General features: G+C 40.4%; 1 protein-coding gene across 1 annotated transcript in view; it reads left to right on the forward strand.

Moving 5' to 3' along the window:
• Positions 1-9,630: 9,630 nt before the first annotated feature.
• Positions 9,631-14,826, forward strand: part of LOC126293341 (uncharacterized) — a 56,974-nt gene continuing 51,778 nt past the window's right edge. Inside the window, exon 1 of the mRNA XM_049986533.1 lies at positions 9,631-10,098. Within this exon, the coding sequence (XP_049842490.1) occupies positions 9,915-10,098 (184 nt within the window). The 5' untranslated portion in view covers positions 9,631-9,914. The remainder of the gene's footprint in view (positions 10,099-14,826) is intronic.

The raw sequence follows: 14,826 nt of genomic DNA on the forward strand, positions 1-14,826 counted from the left end.
TGCACGGAACCACAGAGCAGGGCAGCTCGTGCTACATTTTACCAGTATGATGCAAAATTACAAAAATGAACATATTGTGTTTCACTGTGACTTCATGATAGGCACAGATTAATATTTTTGCGATATGGGCTTTACCTAATGCACTAACATCAAGTATGTCGTTTATATGTTCATGTTTTCTATGATGTTTTTTTATTAATGCACTAACGCGCTGTGTGATCAAAAGTATCCGGATACCTGGCTGAAAATGTTCGTGGCCTCTATCGGTAATGCTGGAATTCAATATGGTATTGGCCCACCCTTAGCCTTGATGACAGCTTCCACTCTCGCAGGCATACGTTCAATCAGGTGCTAGAAGGTTACTTCGGGAATGGAAACCCATTCTTCACGGAGTGCTGCACTGAGGAGAGGTATCGATATCGGCCGGTGAGGCCTGGCACGAAGTCGCCTTTCCAAAACATCCTAAAGGTGTTCTATAGGATTCAGGTCAGGACTCTGTGCAGGCCAGTCCATTACAGGGATGTTATTGCGTGCAACCACTCCGCAACAGGCGGTGCATTATGAACAGGTGGTCGAATGTGTTGAAAGATGCAATCGCCGTCCCCGAATTGCTCTTCAACAGTGGGAAGAAAGAAGGTGCTTAAAACATCAATGTAGGCCTGTGCTGTGATAGTGCCACGAAACTGACACATAATATTTTTAGCGCAACGCAATCTGACTTTCAATAATACCTACAAAAGAATGGCCCTGACTAATAATAACCTATATCTTTCGTGAATCACTTACCTCACAAAAATCTTCGTTACTCAAACTACTGCAATACAGCGTGCGCCAATACTGCCAGCAGAATAAAAGAGTCAAACTACTGAAGGCACTAACTATTGACAGGCATAGTTAGCAAATGAAAGATTTTGATAGGGAACAAACAATCTATTTACCTTAATAATATTCAAAATTTATCATATATATATATATATATATATATATATATATATATATATATATATATCAGTACATGATATACAGTATTATAAATTTACTCTTTCTGATGGACACACGTCCAGATCGTCCGCTCTCAAAATTCTGCCATCTCTCTCCCCACATCCACCACTGCTGGCGGCTCACCTCCAACTGCGCAACGCTACGCGCTGTTCACATCCAACTGCCCAACACTACAATAGCAAACAACAATGCAAACCAGCCACAGACTGCACACAGCAGTGATTTTCATATAGAGCGCTATGTGGCGTTACCAACATAAAAACCTAAACAGCCTACTTACAGTGCTTAAAACATCAATTTAGGCCTGTGATGTGGTAGTGCTACGCAACAGAGCAAGGGGTGCGAGCCCCCTCCATGGAAAACACGACCACACCATAACATCACCGCCTCCGAATTTTACTGTTGGCACTACACACGTTGGCAGATGACGTTCACTGTACATCCGCCACACCCACCCCCTGCCATCGGATCGCCACATTGTATACCGTGATTCCTCACCCATACAACGTTTTTACACTGTTAAGTCGTCCAATGTTTACGCTCCTTACACCAAGACAGGGGTCGTTTGGCATTTACCTGCGTGACGCGTGGCTTATGAGCAGCCGCTCGACCGTGAAATCCAAGTTCTCACCTCATGCCCAACTGTCATAGTACTTGCAGTGAATCCTGGTGCAGTTTGGAATTCCTGTGTGATGGTCTTGGTAGATATCTGCTATTAAACATTACGACCCTCTTCAACTGTCGGCGGTCTCTGTCAGTCAACAGGCGAGGTCGGCCTGTACGCTTTTGTGCTGTACGTGTCCCTTCACGTTTCCACTTCACTATCACATCTGAAACAGTGGACCTGGGGATGCTTAGGAGTGTGGAAATCTTGCGTACAGACGTATGATAAAAGTGACACCCGATCACCTGACCACGTTCGAAATCCGTGAGTTTCACGGAGCACCCCATTCTGCTCTCTCACGATGTCTAATGACTACTGAGGTCGCTGATATGGAGTACCTGGCAGTAGGTGGCAGAGTAATGAACCTACTATGAAAAATGTATGGTTTTCGGGGTGTCCGTATACTTTTGATCACATAGTGTATGTCCTAACTCATCCACTCCCCCCTGTTTCCCATACACTACTGCTCCCAAGCAACAAACATGGAAAACAAGACACTGCATTGCGAACATTGCAGCCACAGATCGAACTCTTTTTATACATTTTCGTATTAAATTTTCTTATATATTCCTTTTTTACCGCTCTTATTGCCTCTTTACTTACAACTGTAACTAAAATGAATAAACACTGAAAAGTTTTCTGTTTATTTCTGCCAGGACTTAATTTCTGGAATGATGTATGGCTTTCTCAGTATTGATATCTGCAAAAGCCAACGAAGCATCAGTTAGCAATTTACACTCTATTCCCATACGCAGATTTTACTGAATAACAACAAGGCAACTAGACAACAATATTTGAATACTTTCCCACAAACTCCAGCATAGACGAAAGAAATCACTTCGGTACACGGCATATTGATAATTTTTACTTTTTGGACCGTCTGAGTACAACTGAATGAACCAAAATTTTCGTTCCATAGGCGTTTCGCCTTTATTCTCTGCAAGGCATCTTCAGTGGCCTGGAATGTGTACATATTTTTACTATGTAGTTTACATTTTGAGGCAATGTACTCATAGACTATAAACAGTTCTGGTGGTTAGTTTTTGCTATGATGCAGTAATATTTTTAATTCTACTTTTAGGTTGGGTGGACGAAATGTATGATACACTGAAGAGGCAAAGGACATGGTACATCTGCCTAATATTGAGTATGCCTCCCGCGAGCTGGCAGAATTGCCACAGTACGACGTGGAATGGGCTCAACTAATATCTGTAGTGCTGGAGGGAACCGACACCATGAATCCTGCAGGGTTGACCATAAACTTCGTAAGAGTACTACGGGATGGAGCTCTCTTCTGAATAGCACGTTGCAAGGCATCCCAGATATACTCAATAAAATTCATGTCTGGGGATTTTTCTGGCCAGGGGAAGTGTTTAAACTCAGAAGAGTGTTCCTGGAACCATTCTGTGCAACTCTGGACGTATGGGATGTCGCTTTGTCCTGTTGGAATTGCCGAAGTCTGTCTGAATATACAATGGACATAAATGGATGCAGGTGATCAGACAGGATGCTTATGTACGTGTCACGTGTCAGATTCGTATCTAGGCGTATCAGGGGTTCCATGTCACACCAACTGCACACATTTTGCTCCATTACAGAGCCTCCAGCTGCTTCAACCGTCCCCTGCTGACATGCTGGGTACATGGATTCATGCGGTTGCCTCCATACCCGTACACGTTCACTCCTCAAGGCCAATGCAATTAAAGTATAATCACTAGCCTAAGAGCTCGTAGGAAGTTGGAAAGACAACTGAAATACTAACTAGAAATCACAGAGGTAATGAAGCTGTTACTTTTAGTACAAAATAATGCAAGAAGGTGGAGCAGCAACCATTTGAAAAAACGTGACAACTGGTACAAAGATACCCTGATGGGTAAAAAGTTACCCTGACTGCTGTATGAAAGGGACTTTCCTTGACACATTAACAATGTTTATGGAGTCTAATGATTCGCCTGCACTTCACCTAACTTTCTAATACACGATAATTTTTGTAAATGTAAGTACTTTTGTTTCTTGAGCAAATGTGTTAAAGATTCTTGCTGTTTGTGGCACACATGTAGTAACAATTGTGGAACTGATTTCTTCTGTACTGGGAAACGATTTTATTACTGTTGACGTTTATTAACAAGTATGTGTCGTTTTCTCTTCAACTACAGCTGTGGTGGGGTACTATATACATTAAATAATGTAAGTATTGCGTTCCATACTCGTTTTCTACGTTCCACATTGACTGATTTGGCTGGAAGTGCAGCAAACAAAACTTCATGTTGTTGGTCCAAAAAAATGGCTCTGAGTACTATGGGATTAACATCTGAGGTCATCAGTACGATAGAACTTATAACTACTTAAACCTAACTAACCTAAGGACATCACACACATCCATGCCCGAAGTAGGATTTGAACCTGCGACCGCAGCGGTCGCGCGGTTCCAGACTGAAGCGCCTAGAACCGCTCGGCCACGCGGACCGGCCATGTTGTTGGCTAGATATACGTCTTTCTGTAAAAGGTCAGGTCTTCTAGTGTTTATTAGATTTTTTGTCTGACAAAGTAAAACTACATACTACAGTAAATATCGGTACTTCGGAAGAGAATTGTAAGTAAACTGCCCTGTAATGTACTGTTTCACACCTGCCAGGGTCCTTAGGAATCTAAGAAAAGACAAATGCGGTGTGATTTTCTACCTATTATCGAGTTTTATGGCACTACATACGCTCTCTACTGTAAAGAAAAACCTATGTTACAAATCAGTATACCGGGTGATCAAAAAGTCAGTATAAATTTGAAAACTTGATAAACCAAGGAATAATGTAGATAGAGAGGTAAAAATTGACACACATGCTAGGAGTGACATAGGGTTTTATTAGAACAAAAAAAAAAACAGTTCACAAAATGACCGACAGATGGCGCTGGACAGCAAAACGTCAGTGACTGCACATGACAATCGTGTATTAAAAAAAAGCTGCTGTAATGAGAGAGAGAATCAGATGCGCCTGCAATCGCAGCCTGGCTGATAAACACCTGCTGGAACGTACGATGTTTATGCAGGATGGCGCTCCACCCCATATTGCTAGACGCGTGGAGGATCTCTTGCGCGCGTCGTTTGTTGACGATCGTGTGCTCGGCCGCCACTTTCGTCATGCTTGGCCTCCCAGGTCCCCAGACCTCAGTCCGATTATTGGCTTTGGGGTTACCTGAAGTCGCAAGTGTATCGTGATCGACCGACATGTCTAGGGATACTGAAAGACAACATCCGACGCCAATGCCTCACCATAACTCCGGACATGCCTTACAGTGCTGTTCACAACATTATTCCTCGACTACAGCTATTGTTGAGGAATGATGATGGAAATATTGAGCATTTCCTATAAAGAACATCGTATTTGCTTTGTCTTACTTTGTTATGCTAATTATTGATATTCTGATCAGATGAAGCGCCATCTTTCGGACATTTTTTGAACTTTTTTTTCTAATAAAACCCCATGTCATTCCAAGCATGTGTGTCAATTTGCACCTCCCTGTCTACATTACCCGTGATTTATTCAGTTTTCAAATTTATACTGACTTTTTGATCACCCTGTAAATGATATTATTTCCACCCACCCAATATCGTAAACAGAAATGTAGCCTCCTGGCCGCTTGGCGCGCTGCTGTCGCAGTGGATAACTAAGACTGAAACACCTAAGTTGAAACAAGGGCCTGGGAGTAGACAACATTCCATTAGAACTACTGATAGCCTTGGGAGAGCCAGCCCTGATAAAACTCTACCATCTGCTGAGCAAGATGTATGAGACAGGTGAAATACCCTCAGACTTCAAGAAGAACATAATAATTCCAATCCCAAAGAAAATAGATATCGACAGGTGGGAAAATTACCGAACTATCAGTTTAGTAAGTCACTGCTGTAAAATACTAATACAAATTCTTTACAGACGAGTGGAAAAACTGGTAGAAGCTCAGGGAAGATCAGTTTGGATTCCGTAGAAATGTTGGAACATGTGAGGCAATACTGTCCTTACGACTTATCTTAGAAGATAGATTAAGGAAATGCAAATCTACGTTTCTAGCATTTGTAGACTTAGAGAAAGCTTTTGACTATGTTGACTGGAATACTATCTTTCATATTTAGAGGTGTAAGGTGTCAAATACAGGGAGCTAAAGGCTATTTACAATTTGTACAGAGACCAGATGGCAGTTGTAAGAGTCGAGGGACATGAAAGGGAAGCAGTTGTTGGGAAGGGAGTGAGACAGAGTTCTAGTCTATCCCTGATGTTATTCAATCCATATATTGAGCAAGCGCTAAAGGAAACAAAAGAAAAATTTTGAGTAGGAATTAAAATCTGTAGAGAAGAAATAAAAACTTTAAAGTTTGCCGACGACATCGTAATTCTGTCAGAGACAACAAAGTACCTGGAAGAGCAGTTGAATGGAATGGACAATGTCTTGAAAGGAGGATATAAGATGAACATCAACAAAAGCAAAACGAGGATAATGGAATGCAGTCCCATTAAATCAGGTGATGCTGACCGAATTAGATTAGGAAAAGAGACACTTTAAGTAGTAGATGAGCAAAATAACTGATGATGGTCGAAGTAGAGAGGATATAAAATATAGACTCGCAATGGCAAGGAAAGCGTTTCTGAAGAAGAGAAATTTGTTAACATCGAGTATAGGTTTAAGTGGCAGGAAGTCTTTTCTGAAAGTATTTGTTTGGAGTGTAGTCACGTATGGAAGTGAAACATGGACAATAAATAGTTTAGACAATAAGAGAATAGAAGTCTTCGAAATGTGGTGCTATCGAAGAATGCTGAGGATTAATTGTGTATATCACTTAACTAATGAGGAGGTACTGAATCGAAATGGGGAGAAGAGAAATTTGTAGCACAACTTCACTAGGAGAAGGGATCGTTTGGTAGGGCATAATCTGAGGCATCAAAGGGATCACAAATTTAGTATTGGAGGGCTGTGTGGAGGGTAAAAGTCGCAGAGGGAGACCGGGAGATGAACACACTAATCAGATTCAGAAGGATGTAGGTGGCAGATGAAGAAGTCTCCACAGGATAGAGTAGCATGGAGATCTGCATCAAAGCAGTCTCTGGACTGAAAACAACAACTAAAACGAGACGGGGTGATGTGACTGTTGAACTGTGGTATGAAGCTCAGAATCTTAGGGTCTGGTAAAGCAAGGGATACAACCCGTTGGCTTTGACAAATGACGTCTTACATTACTCATAGATAATGTCTTCACTTTCAGCCATAGATAGTAAAACTGTTCTGTGTTCCGGATAAACGCTATCATTGTACATTAAAATAATAGAATGTGATTTTAAGAGAGATCACTACATATAGCCTAGCTCAAAATATTCTTCGTGTGCATTTATTTAAATAATTGGGTCTTTGCAAATCATTCGTTACTTAATTTCACTCTTAGTGCTATTGAGGTAATTTGGACTATTAGTTTCTTATATTAGGGCAATTTTTAGTATCTTATTTTCGTTTGTAGGTATGGATTTATCTGTTCCGATGAACCTGGGTGATTTGTGAGAGACTATGGGCGTACACATGTTGGCCACGATTTTTTTTTTTTTCAAATGTGTGGTCTCGTTGCCGTGTATGTTCAATGTCGTGAGTGCGGCGAACATATGCGCCTCACAGGTGTATATCGTCGCCGTACTCAAGACTTACTCGTATGGCACTGCAGCAAAGATCTGCTGTGGCGGTCCATTAGACGAGGGACGTGATACGAAAAATCTAAGCTCGCCTTGAGAGACATTATGAAAATCACGTACTGCTGATGTTTGATATATCCTTTTTAGCTGTGTGTCCATGAATGTCGTGTGGGTAAGTGTACAGCTGTGGATTGGTACTCTTTTTGTAGGGAAGTTTGTGGGGAATACTTGAAATATAGGGGGCCGAGTGTTATGGTCGAAATTGTCGAGTCGCATTTTGGCAAAAGGAAGTACAACAGGAAGGAACCTCCGATGGGATTATGGGTTTGGGGGGCTGTAGTTTCAGGTCAAGAGTGTAACAATGTAGTGTTTAAAGTACTAACCAGTCGAAGGAACGAAGTTCCATTCTAATTTCAGATGGTTTTTCTTCATATAGGGATTTAGGGGAAAGGGGGTATCAGCATCTCGTAGTTAATCAGAGTATTGAGTTCAGATCATTATCCACAGGGGCATGCACAAATAGCATAAAGGATTATTGGTCAGCTGTGAAATCTCTTGTAGGGGAGGGGAAACGCCGGATTTCCACACTTCACTTAGACGAATATTCTTTGAGGCGCAGTATTCCCCAAACATATTGCCTCTTTAAATGTTTTGTTAAACATGTTGGGCAAATGTACCGTCCGAAATATGTTAGCTAATTTCGCATTAGGATTGGGGGTGGGGTGGGTGAATGTGTGTGTATGTCCGTGTATGTGTGTTTGTGTCTGTGTTCATGATGTTTTGTTTGTTGTGTATATGGGTATGTGATTTTTGCTGGTGTCTTTCTAGGCGGCTACGGTTCTTTTAAGAATTTCCCGTGTGAGAAGTTCAGTTTTCTATTTTTTTCTGTTACTGCATTTGACTATTTTGACGTATTTCATTGTAGTGTTACACCATTACGTATGTTTTCGTGTACTCCAGTACATTATAGAAATATTGCAGCTGTCGTTCTTCTTTCGTTTTCCAGCTCTAGTATCAGCACGATTTTTTTTTCGGATATGTACTAGCAATATTACAGGCAAAACGCCCGACACAACTAAAATTTGTATCTCGTCCTTCAGTTGGCCTTTACACTGGCACTACCTATTCGAAAAGAACGACATATGTAACATTGATTAAATTTGCCTATATATGTCAACAGGATACAAATGTTGTGTGTATAGCTACATAGCTCAACTAAAGAATGGGATATTATTGTCACTGATGTGATCAAAACTATAACTTTCTGTCGATACTATTAGCATCGAAGGCGAAAAAGCTGTACCCCATAGTAAAGTACGGGATACAAATTGCATATGTGTCATCTTACTACCTCTTCGCGTAGTTCAACTGAGGTACAGGTTGCAAATGTAATGTACGCCATTTCCACGTTTTCGTTAGCAGAGTACATGTATATAGGTCAACGGAAGTATGTATGGGATACATATATTGTGTAACTAGCTCCTGCCATCGGTAGTACTACTATCTACGTAAAAATATTAGTGGCAGCGGAGGAGAAAGAAACGACACATGTAAAATTTGTATCCCGTGCTTCAATTGACCTATTTTTTCAACTGAACAACAGGCTATTAATGCTAACGAAAACGAAGAAATCGACATACGCTAAATTATATCCCTTATTGCAGTTAACCAATACAGTTGGAATGAGGTTCGGGATACAACCCATATATATTTGACGTGAGGTATTCTATGCTACCGACATTTCCATCCATTTTCCCCCTCATTTTCCACAGAAATAATACGATACAAACCCGCAATATCCTTAACGTAAAAATGCTACTGTGCATCAACCATATATTTCGTCTCTCGTATTCCTTTGTTTCTGAAAGGTCTCGTCAGCTCTTTCATAAATGCTCTCTGGCCATTCTGACGTTATTGGTCAAAGCCGACGATTTGTATCCCCTGCTTCACTAGACGCGAAGTTTCTATATCTCCATGGGCAGCACGGGCCAAAACTATAAAAAAGGCCATTTACGGCATTTAGCGTGGCCTGTAAAATGTATATCTTTAGAGCTGCGAGCACTTGTTCATCTTCGATACCGTACTGTGAAATACATTCCTTCTACTAAATCTAACCTCCTGGCAAAGACTTAGCAAAAATCCTCTTGGTCACACCATGCTTTTTGCTGCAAATTCTAAATTCGTATTGCAGTATGATGGGACTGAAATGGATACACATTGATTTGCGTCACATATTTGCATCGTGCAGAACGAAATTGAAATTTGTCATTTCGATAATTAAGCGACAAACCTATCGATAGTGTTGATCAGCTGTTTGAAGATGCAATGGTTGCTAGGTAACACAAACAGCATGGCGGGGTAATCAATCAACGAAGTATAAATAGCATGGAGACAACAGTAAAGTAGGCGGAGTACATGTAGATAGTGTCAGTAGATAATGCAACATATGTTGACACGTCTGATCGAGATAAAAAAAATGACTGTGATTCGTAACGCAAAGATTAACGTTTATCAAACTTCTGTTGAGGTGCACAAATATCGTGCTTGATTTTGATGACATACATGGACCAAGTACAATAAAGATGGTTCTTGGCAGCCAGTCTACAGACTCCGGCCATAGATATATAGCAAAAATATGTGGTTTCTTCGCGCCTGCTTTCTTCCCTCCTCTTCATATTGGCGTCCTGTATTATTTCTGGAACCAGTACGCCCGAAAAGTTGACAGACATTTCTGTTCCTGCTCTTGCTGGGATACAGTATTTAAAGGTAAGTATTCAGTGTATGACATTCAGGTCATTAATACGCGTTTTTATGCAGGAGTTAATTTCTCTCTAACGGTATTTTAGTTGTTAACCGTTATTGCTGGATTATTTAATATACATCAAGATTGTATTTCCCACTATGTCAAGTGTTCTGTTGATACAATTCGAACTGGATCTTTCATTGTTCGTGTAAGGGGTTAAAAGACGCAGGAGGTCCTTCGGTTCAAAGGCTTGGATTTAATATTACCGCAGAAACTGTAGTTTTATTTTATTTATTTATTTTTTGCAACAGTGGATTTATTATTAGTTTACTATGTCACATTAGCTGGAGTACTGAACATGATAGTGATAGTTTATTGTTAATAACAGTGCATGTGTTACGTTTTTGTGATATGCTTGTCTATTGCAGTAAATGGATGCGTTGAGTCATTCTTCATCCCTGAAGGTTCTCCTTTTTGATCTACTGATCACAGTGAATGAATGGGTGACTGGGTGTTACATGACATTAAGTACTGTGTGAAACAATATCAGCTGTCACTGTGTTATCATATATTCATGAGCTTTATCAAACAGAGCTTGCCAAATAGCACAAGTTTGTAGAGTCTACCCACATAAATGGTCATATGACAATCTTTAATAAGATTTGTTAACTCTGTGTTATAGCAGACGTCATTTTTATACAATAGAAATACATTGAATAGTTACCAACAATGTGAAGTTCTCGTGTAAATATTTGGTGGTGTATTTTCGAGCAATATCAGGGTGCACATTAACAAATTAACTTATAACTATTATATAAAGCCATAAATCAAAAGAAATCAGATACATTGCTACAACACTCAGCTATTAATCAGTATGTGCTGCAGGCAATGACAGTCTCATCACAGTGAAAGCAGTCTGCTCTCGTTTCTCTCTCTCTGTAGGTTATCAATGTAATCGCAACTCAGTGTGGGTATCTCATATGAAATAAGGGCTGTAGCAGTAGAATTGTTTTTTTAATATTAACTAGTACACGGTAATAAGGCCACTGTGTCCCATGCTTTTTAACATGGTTCTACACAGAGAAAAGCTTCCAGCTCACAAACTCTGAAAATGTCATAACGATTGCTTCAAGGAATGAGATTAGATTTGTAATGGGAATTTTTACAGAGTCTCCAACAAAGGGTTGTCACTCACTAAGTTTGCATATCATATGTATCACTTGCTTATCATTTTATTTATGAAAACTTTCATTTGAGCTATTTACAATATCTGGCCGCGGGGTCTCGTTTACTTCATACTAAAGCAAAATCAGTGTGACATCTTGGGAAAGGTTAATTGGGGAGTTGAGAGGAGGGGGAGGCAGGGGATTAGACACAAAAGACGTAAGTATCTTTGTCGAAGTGAATGATAGAATTGTTTGTTATAGGTTGAGTTTGTACATGACATAATTACAAATTGTGTTCAGTATCAAAGACAAAGTGGGGGGGGGGGGGGGGGGAGCTTTGACAGCAATGTACTGTAGATGGGATAAGCAAGAAACTTGTTATTTTATCCAACTACTCCTCCTGAAGCCATAAAAATAATTTTTTTTATGGGGTTAACAATTTTTTCAACTAGTGGGAAAACCCTACTGCTAAATATAACGTTTATATTTCCATTACTTTATTAGTTCATTCACACATTTTATTTTCCATAAATATAACAAAGGAGAACTTTCAGGGAAGTGAAGAAAGTCAAGCTATACATTAACACAAAGAAGCAGGCAACTCCTCTACAATAGAGTCAATACTTGATTTGTAAGAAAAAAGGAGGTTCTGGTAATGTAACCTTCTGGGTGGCGGAGGGGCGGGGGGTGCATTTTTGCAAAATTTAGACATTTTAAAACATTGTTCTAACACATTTTTTTCACCAGTGGTAGAGGTACAGAGTACAGGCACATATCATCATAAATGGAGTACTGAGTAGGCTAATATTAACAGTTTCCTCTTACACTCCACAACTACTGCTTTTCAGACAAAATATTTATGTTACCACACAGAATGCTGTCTGCTGCCTGTATATTGATAAATGTATTTGATCTGAATGCTAAAGAATTTGCATATTTATGAGTCCAAATATTCTGATAAAATCATAGTAGTGGTCAGTAACATGCTCTTACAATAAATTTTTCTTTGAATGTATGGAGATTTTCAATAATCTGCATTGTGTCTACTGGCACCCTGACATAGGCCTCTGCAGCAGAATGTAAAACACTATGCTGAAACCTAGACAGAAAAGTGTAGCCGGGTCGACTGAAGCGTCCGATCCCACCCGTCGGCTTTGACCCGTAAGGTATGGCTGTTGCGGTGTATGATGTTGCGGCGGCACGGAATTTAGTTTGTGATAGTGACGTGTCTGTCGGTGTTGTTTTGATGCAATTGGTGGTGTTCTCTGGTGGTGTGTTTGGTGATGTTTTTGATTTAGTTTGCGAGTGTGGCGTCGTGTGTGAATTTTGGTAAATTGGTTTTTTTATGTCTTCGGTAGGTATGGATGTGACTGACAGGGTCAACAGTTTTCGGTTGTCGGCTATGATGGGGGACAGTGCGTTGTCTCTAATAAAGTTTCTTCAACTATTCAGATTTTTGGATAAAGTTGTGAAGTGTTCAGTATGTCATGAAAAAATGAGGCTTGCTTAAAGTTCTGATGTCTCAGACCAGGGATGGCTGTATGTGGAGATGTAAGGATAACAGGTCAAGGGAAGTGTTCGATCCCAATGTGTGGCTGTGAATGAATGTTGGTATTGGTATCGGGAGATGTTTTTGAGCTATATAGGTCAAGGGAAGTGTTAGGTTCTAATTTATGGGATCGGGAGCTGCTGTTGAGCTATATAGGTCAAGGGAATTGTGTTTAGTGGTATTTGGGGAGTTTTGTGATGTCGATTTTTTTCGTCGTTTTGCGTGGTTTTGTATGGGCGTGGGTGTCTAAATCAGTTTATATTTAGTTTGTCCCCACCCAAAAACTCCCTATTTCCCGCGCTTATCCCGTTAGTGTCATTAAGCTTTTTGTGGAATGTGTGTGTGTTTGTTTTTCAATGTATTTTTGTCCTCATAATGTGTACATAACGACTTTATATGCGCCATATTGGAATCGTAGTTTATGGTTGTTTCCGCCATATTTGTGACGTCATGTGTCAAAGCAGATGGGTGGGATCGGATGCTTCCATATTTCCTTGTGGCCAACATGGAAATTATATTTAGCCTACTTCTGCTATTGTGGTCTTGAATTCTGAAGTCAATTGTAAACACTGTATGTATTAACCACAAATATTAATAGGTAATAAATGTATTGGAATATGAGTTTACCAATTGCAAGGTCCTCAAGGCAACTTTTTTTTATGGCATGAAAAGTTACTGAATAAGAAACTTATCTAGGCCCTAACTGCAAGTACTTAATTTCATTAGTCTTCAACTTTATTGCCTACCACTTCAGTCACTGTGGAAGTTCATTTGAACCACACAAAACGACAAACAAACACATATTTTTACCTTGTAATTGCTGTACTACAATAAGCCACAAATACTCTGAGTTTATATGTTTTTGTTTGCGACATTGCTTCCGGTCAGGTCCACAACATATTTGCAACCATGTTCATTGTTTACTTCTACATCCACACTAGCAACAAACATTTTTGTATGTATATTTTCGTCATCTACTATGCTTGAAGTTGTCAGTAAACATTTCATGTTGTGTATATTTAGAGAAGAGTATGAACTAATTATATGTGGTGCTGTGTTAATGGTAATTAGCTATATAAATAGACACCGACAAAGGTGTAGTGGACAAAAACATATTATGTGAAACAATTACTAACAAAGAGATAGAGGGGCTGGCCAGTACTTACCTCAGCTCAGTACATCCGATAGAAACACAAAAAACAACCGAAAATTTAAGTTCCTAGCTTTCGGAATAAATGTTCCTTCATCAGGGAGGAGAGAGGGGAAAGAAAGGGAAGAAGGGAAAGTGGATTTAGTTACTCACAACTCAGGTTATGAAGCAACAGGGAAAGGAAAACAGGGAGGGTAGCAAGGATGGAGGCATGGTTGTCAGAGGGAAGCCAAAGATATTCTACTGTAGGTACTGTGCCAGCTTCAAACCAAAGAGGATGCATACAGAAGTAAAGAGGTGTATAGTATAAAGATGTAGGATGAAAAGCTGCATGAATGGCTAAAGAGGAAAGTGAAAGAGGAGAAGACTGAAAAGTAAATGGGAGTGAGGTTGTTTAACGTAGGTTCAGTCCAGGGGGATGGCGGGATGAAAGGATGTGCTGGAGTGCAAGTTCCCATCTCCGCAGTTCAGAGGGACTGGTGTTGGGTGGGAGAAGCCAAATGGCACATACGGTGTAGCAGGTTCCTAGGTCCCTAGAATTATGCTGGAGGGCATGCTCTGCTACTGGGTATTGGACATCTCCTAGGCGGACAGTTCGTCTGTGTCCGTTCATGCGCTCAGCCAGTTTAGTTGTTGTCATACCAATGTAAAAGGCTGTGCAGTGCAGGCATGTCAGCTGATAAATGACGTGTAGTTTCACACGTGGCCCTGCCTTGAATTGCGTAAATTTTACCAGTAGCGGGCCTGGAGTAGGTGGTTGTGGGGCAGGTTTTGCAGCGGGGTCGGTTACAGGGGTAGGAACCGCTGGGTAGAGAAGGTAGTCTGGGAATATTGTAGGGTTTAACAAGGATGTTACGGAGGTTAGGGGGACGACGAAAGGCAACTC

This window comes from Schistocerca gregaria, chromosome 10 (genome assembly GCF_023897955.1).
Source record: "Schistocerca gregaria isolate iqSchGreg1 chromosome 10, iqSchGreg1.2, whole genome shotgun sequence".
NCBI classification, from domain to species: domain Eukaryota; kingdom Metazoa; phylum Arthropoda; class Insecta; order Orthoptera; family Acrididae; genus Schistocerca; species Schistocerca gregaria.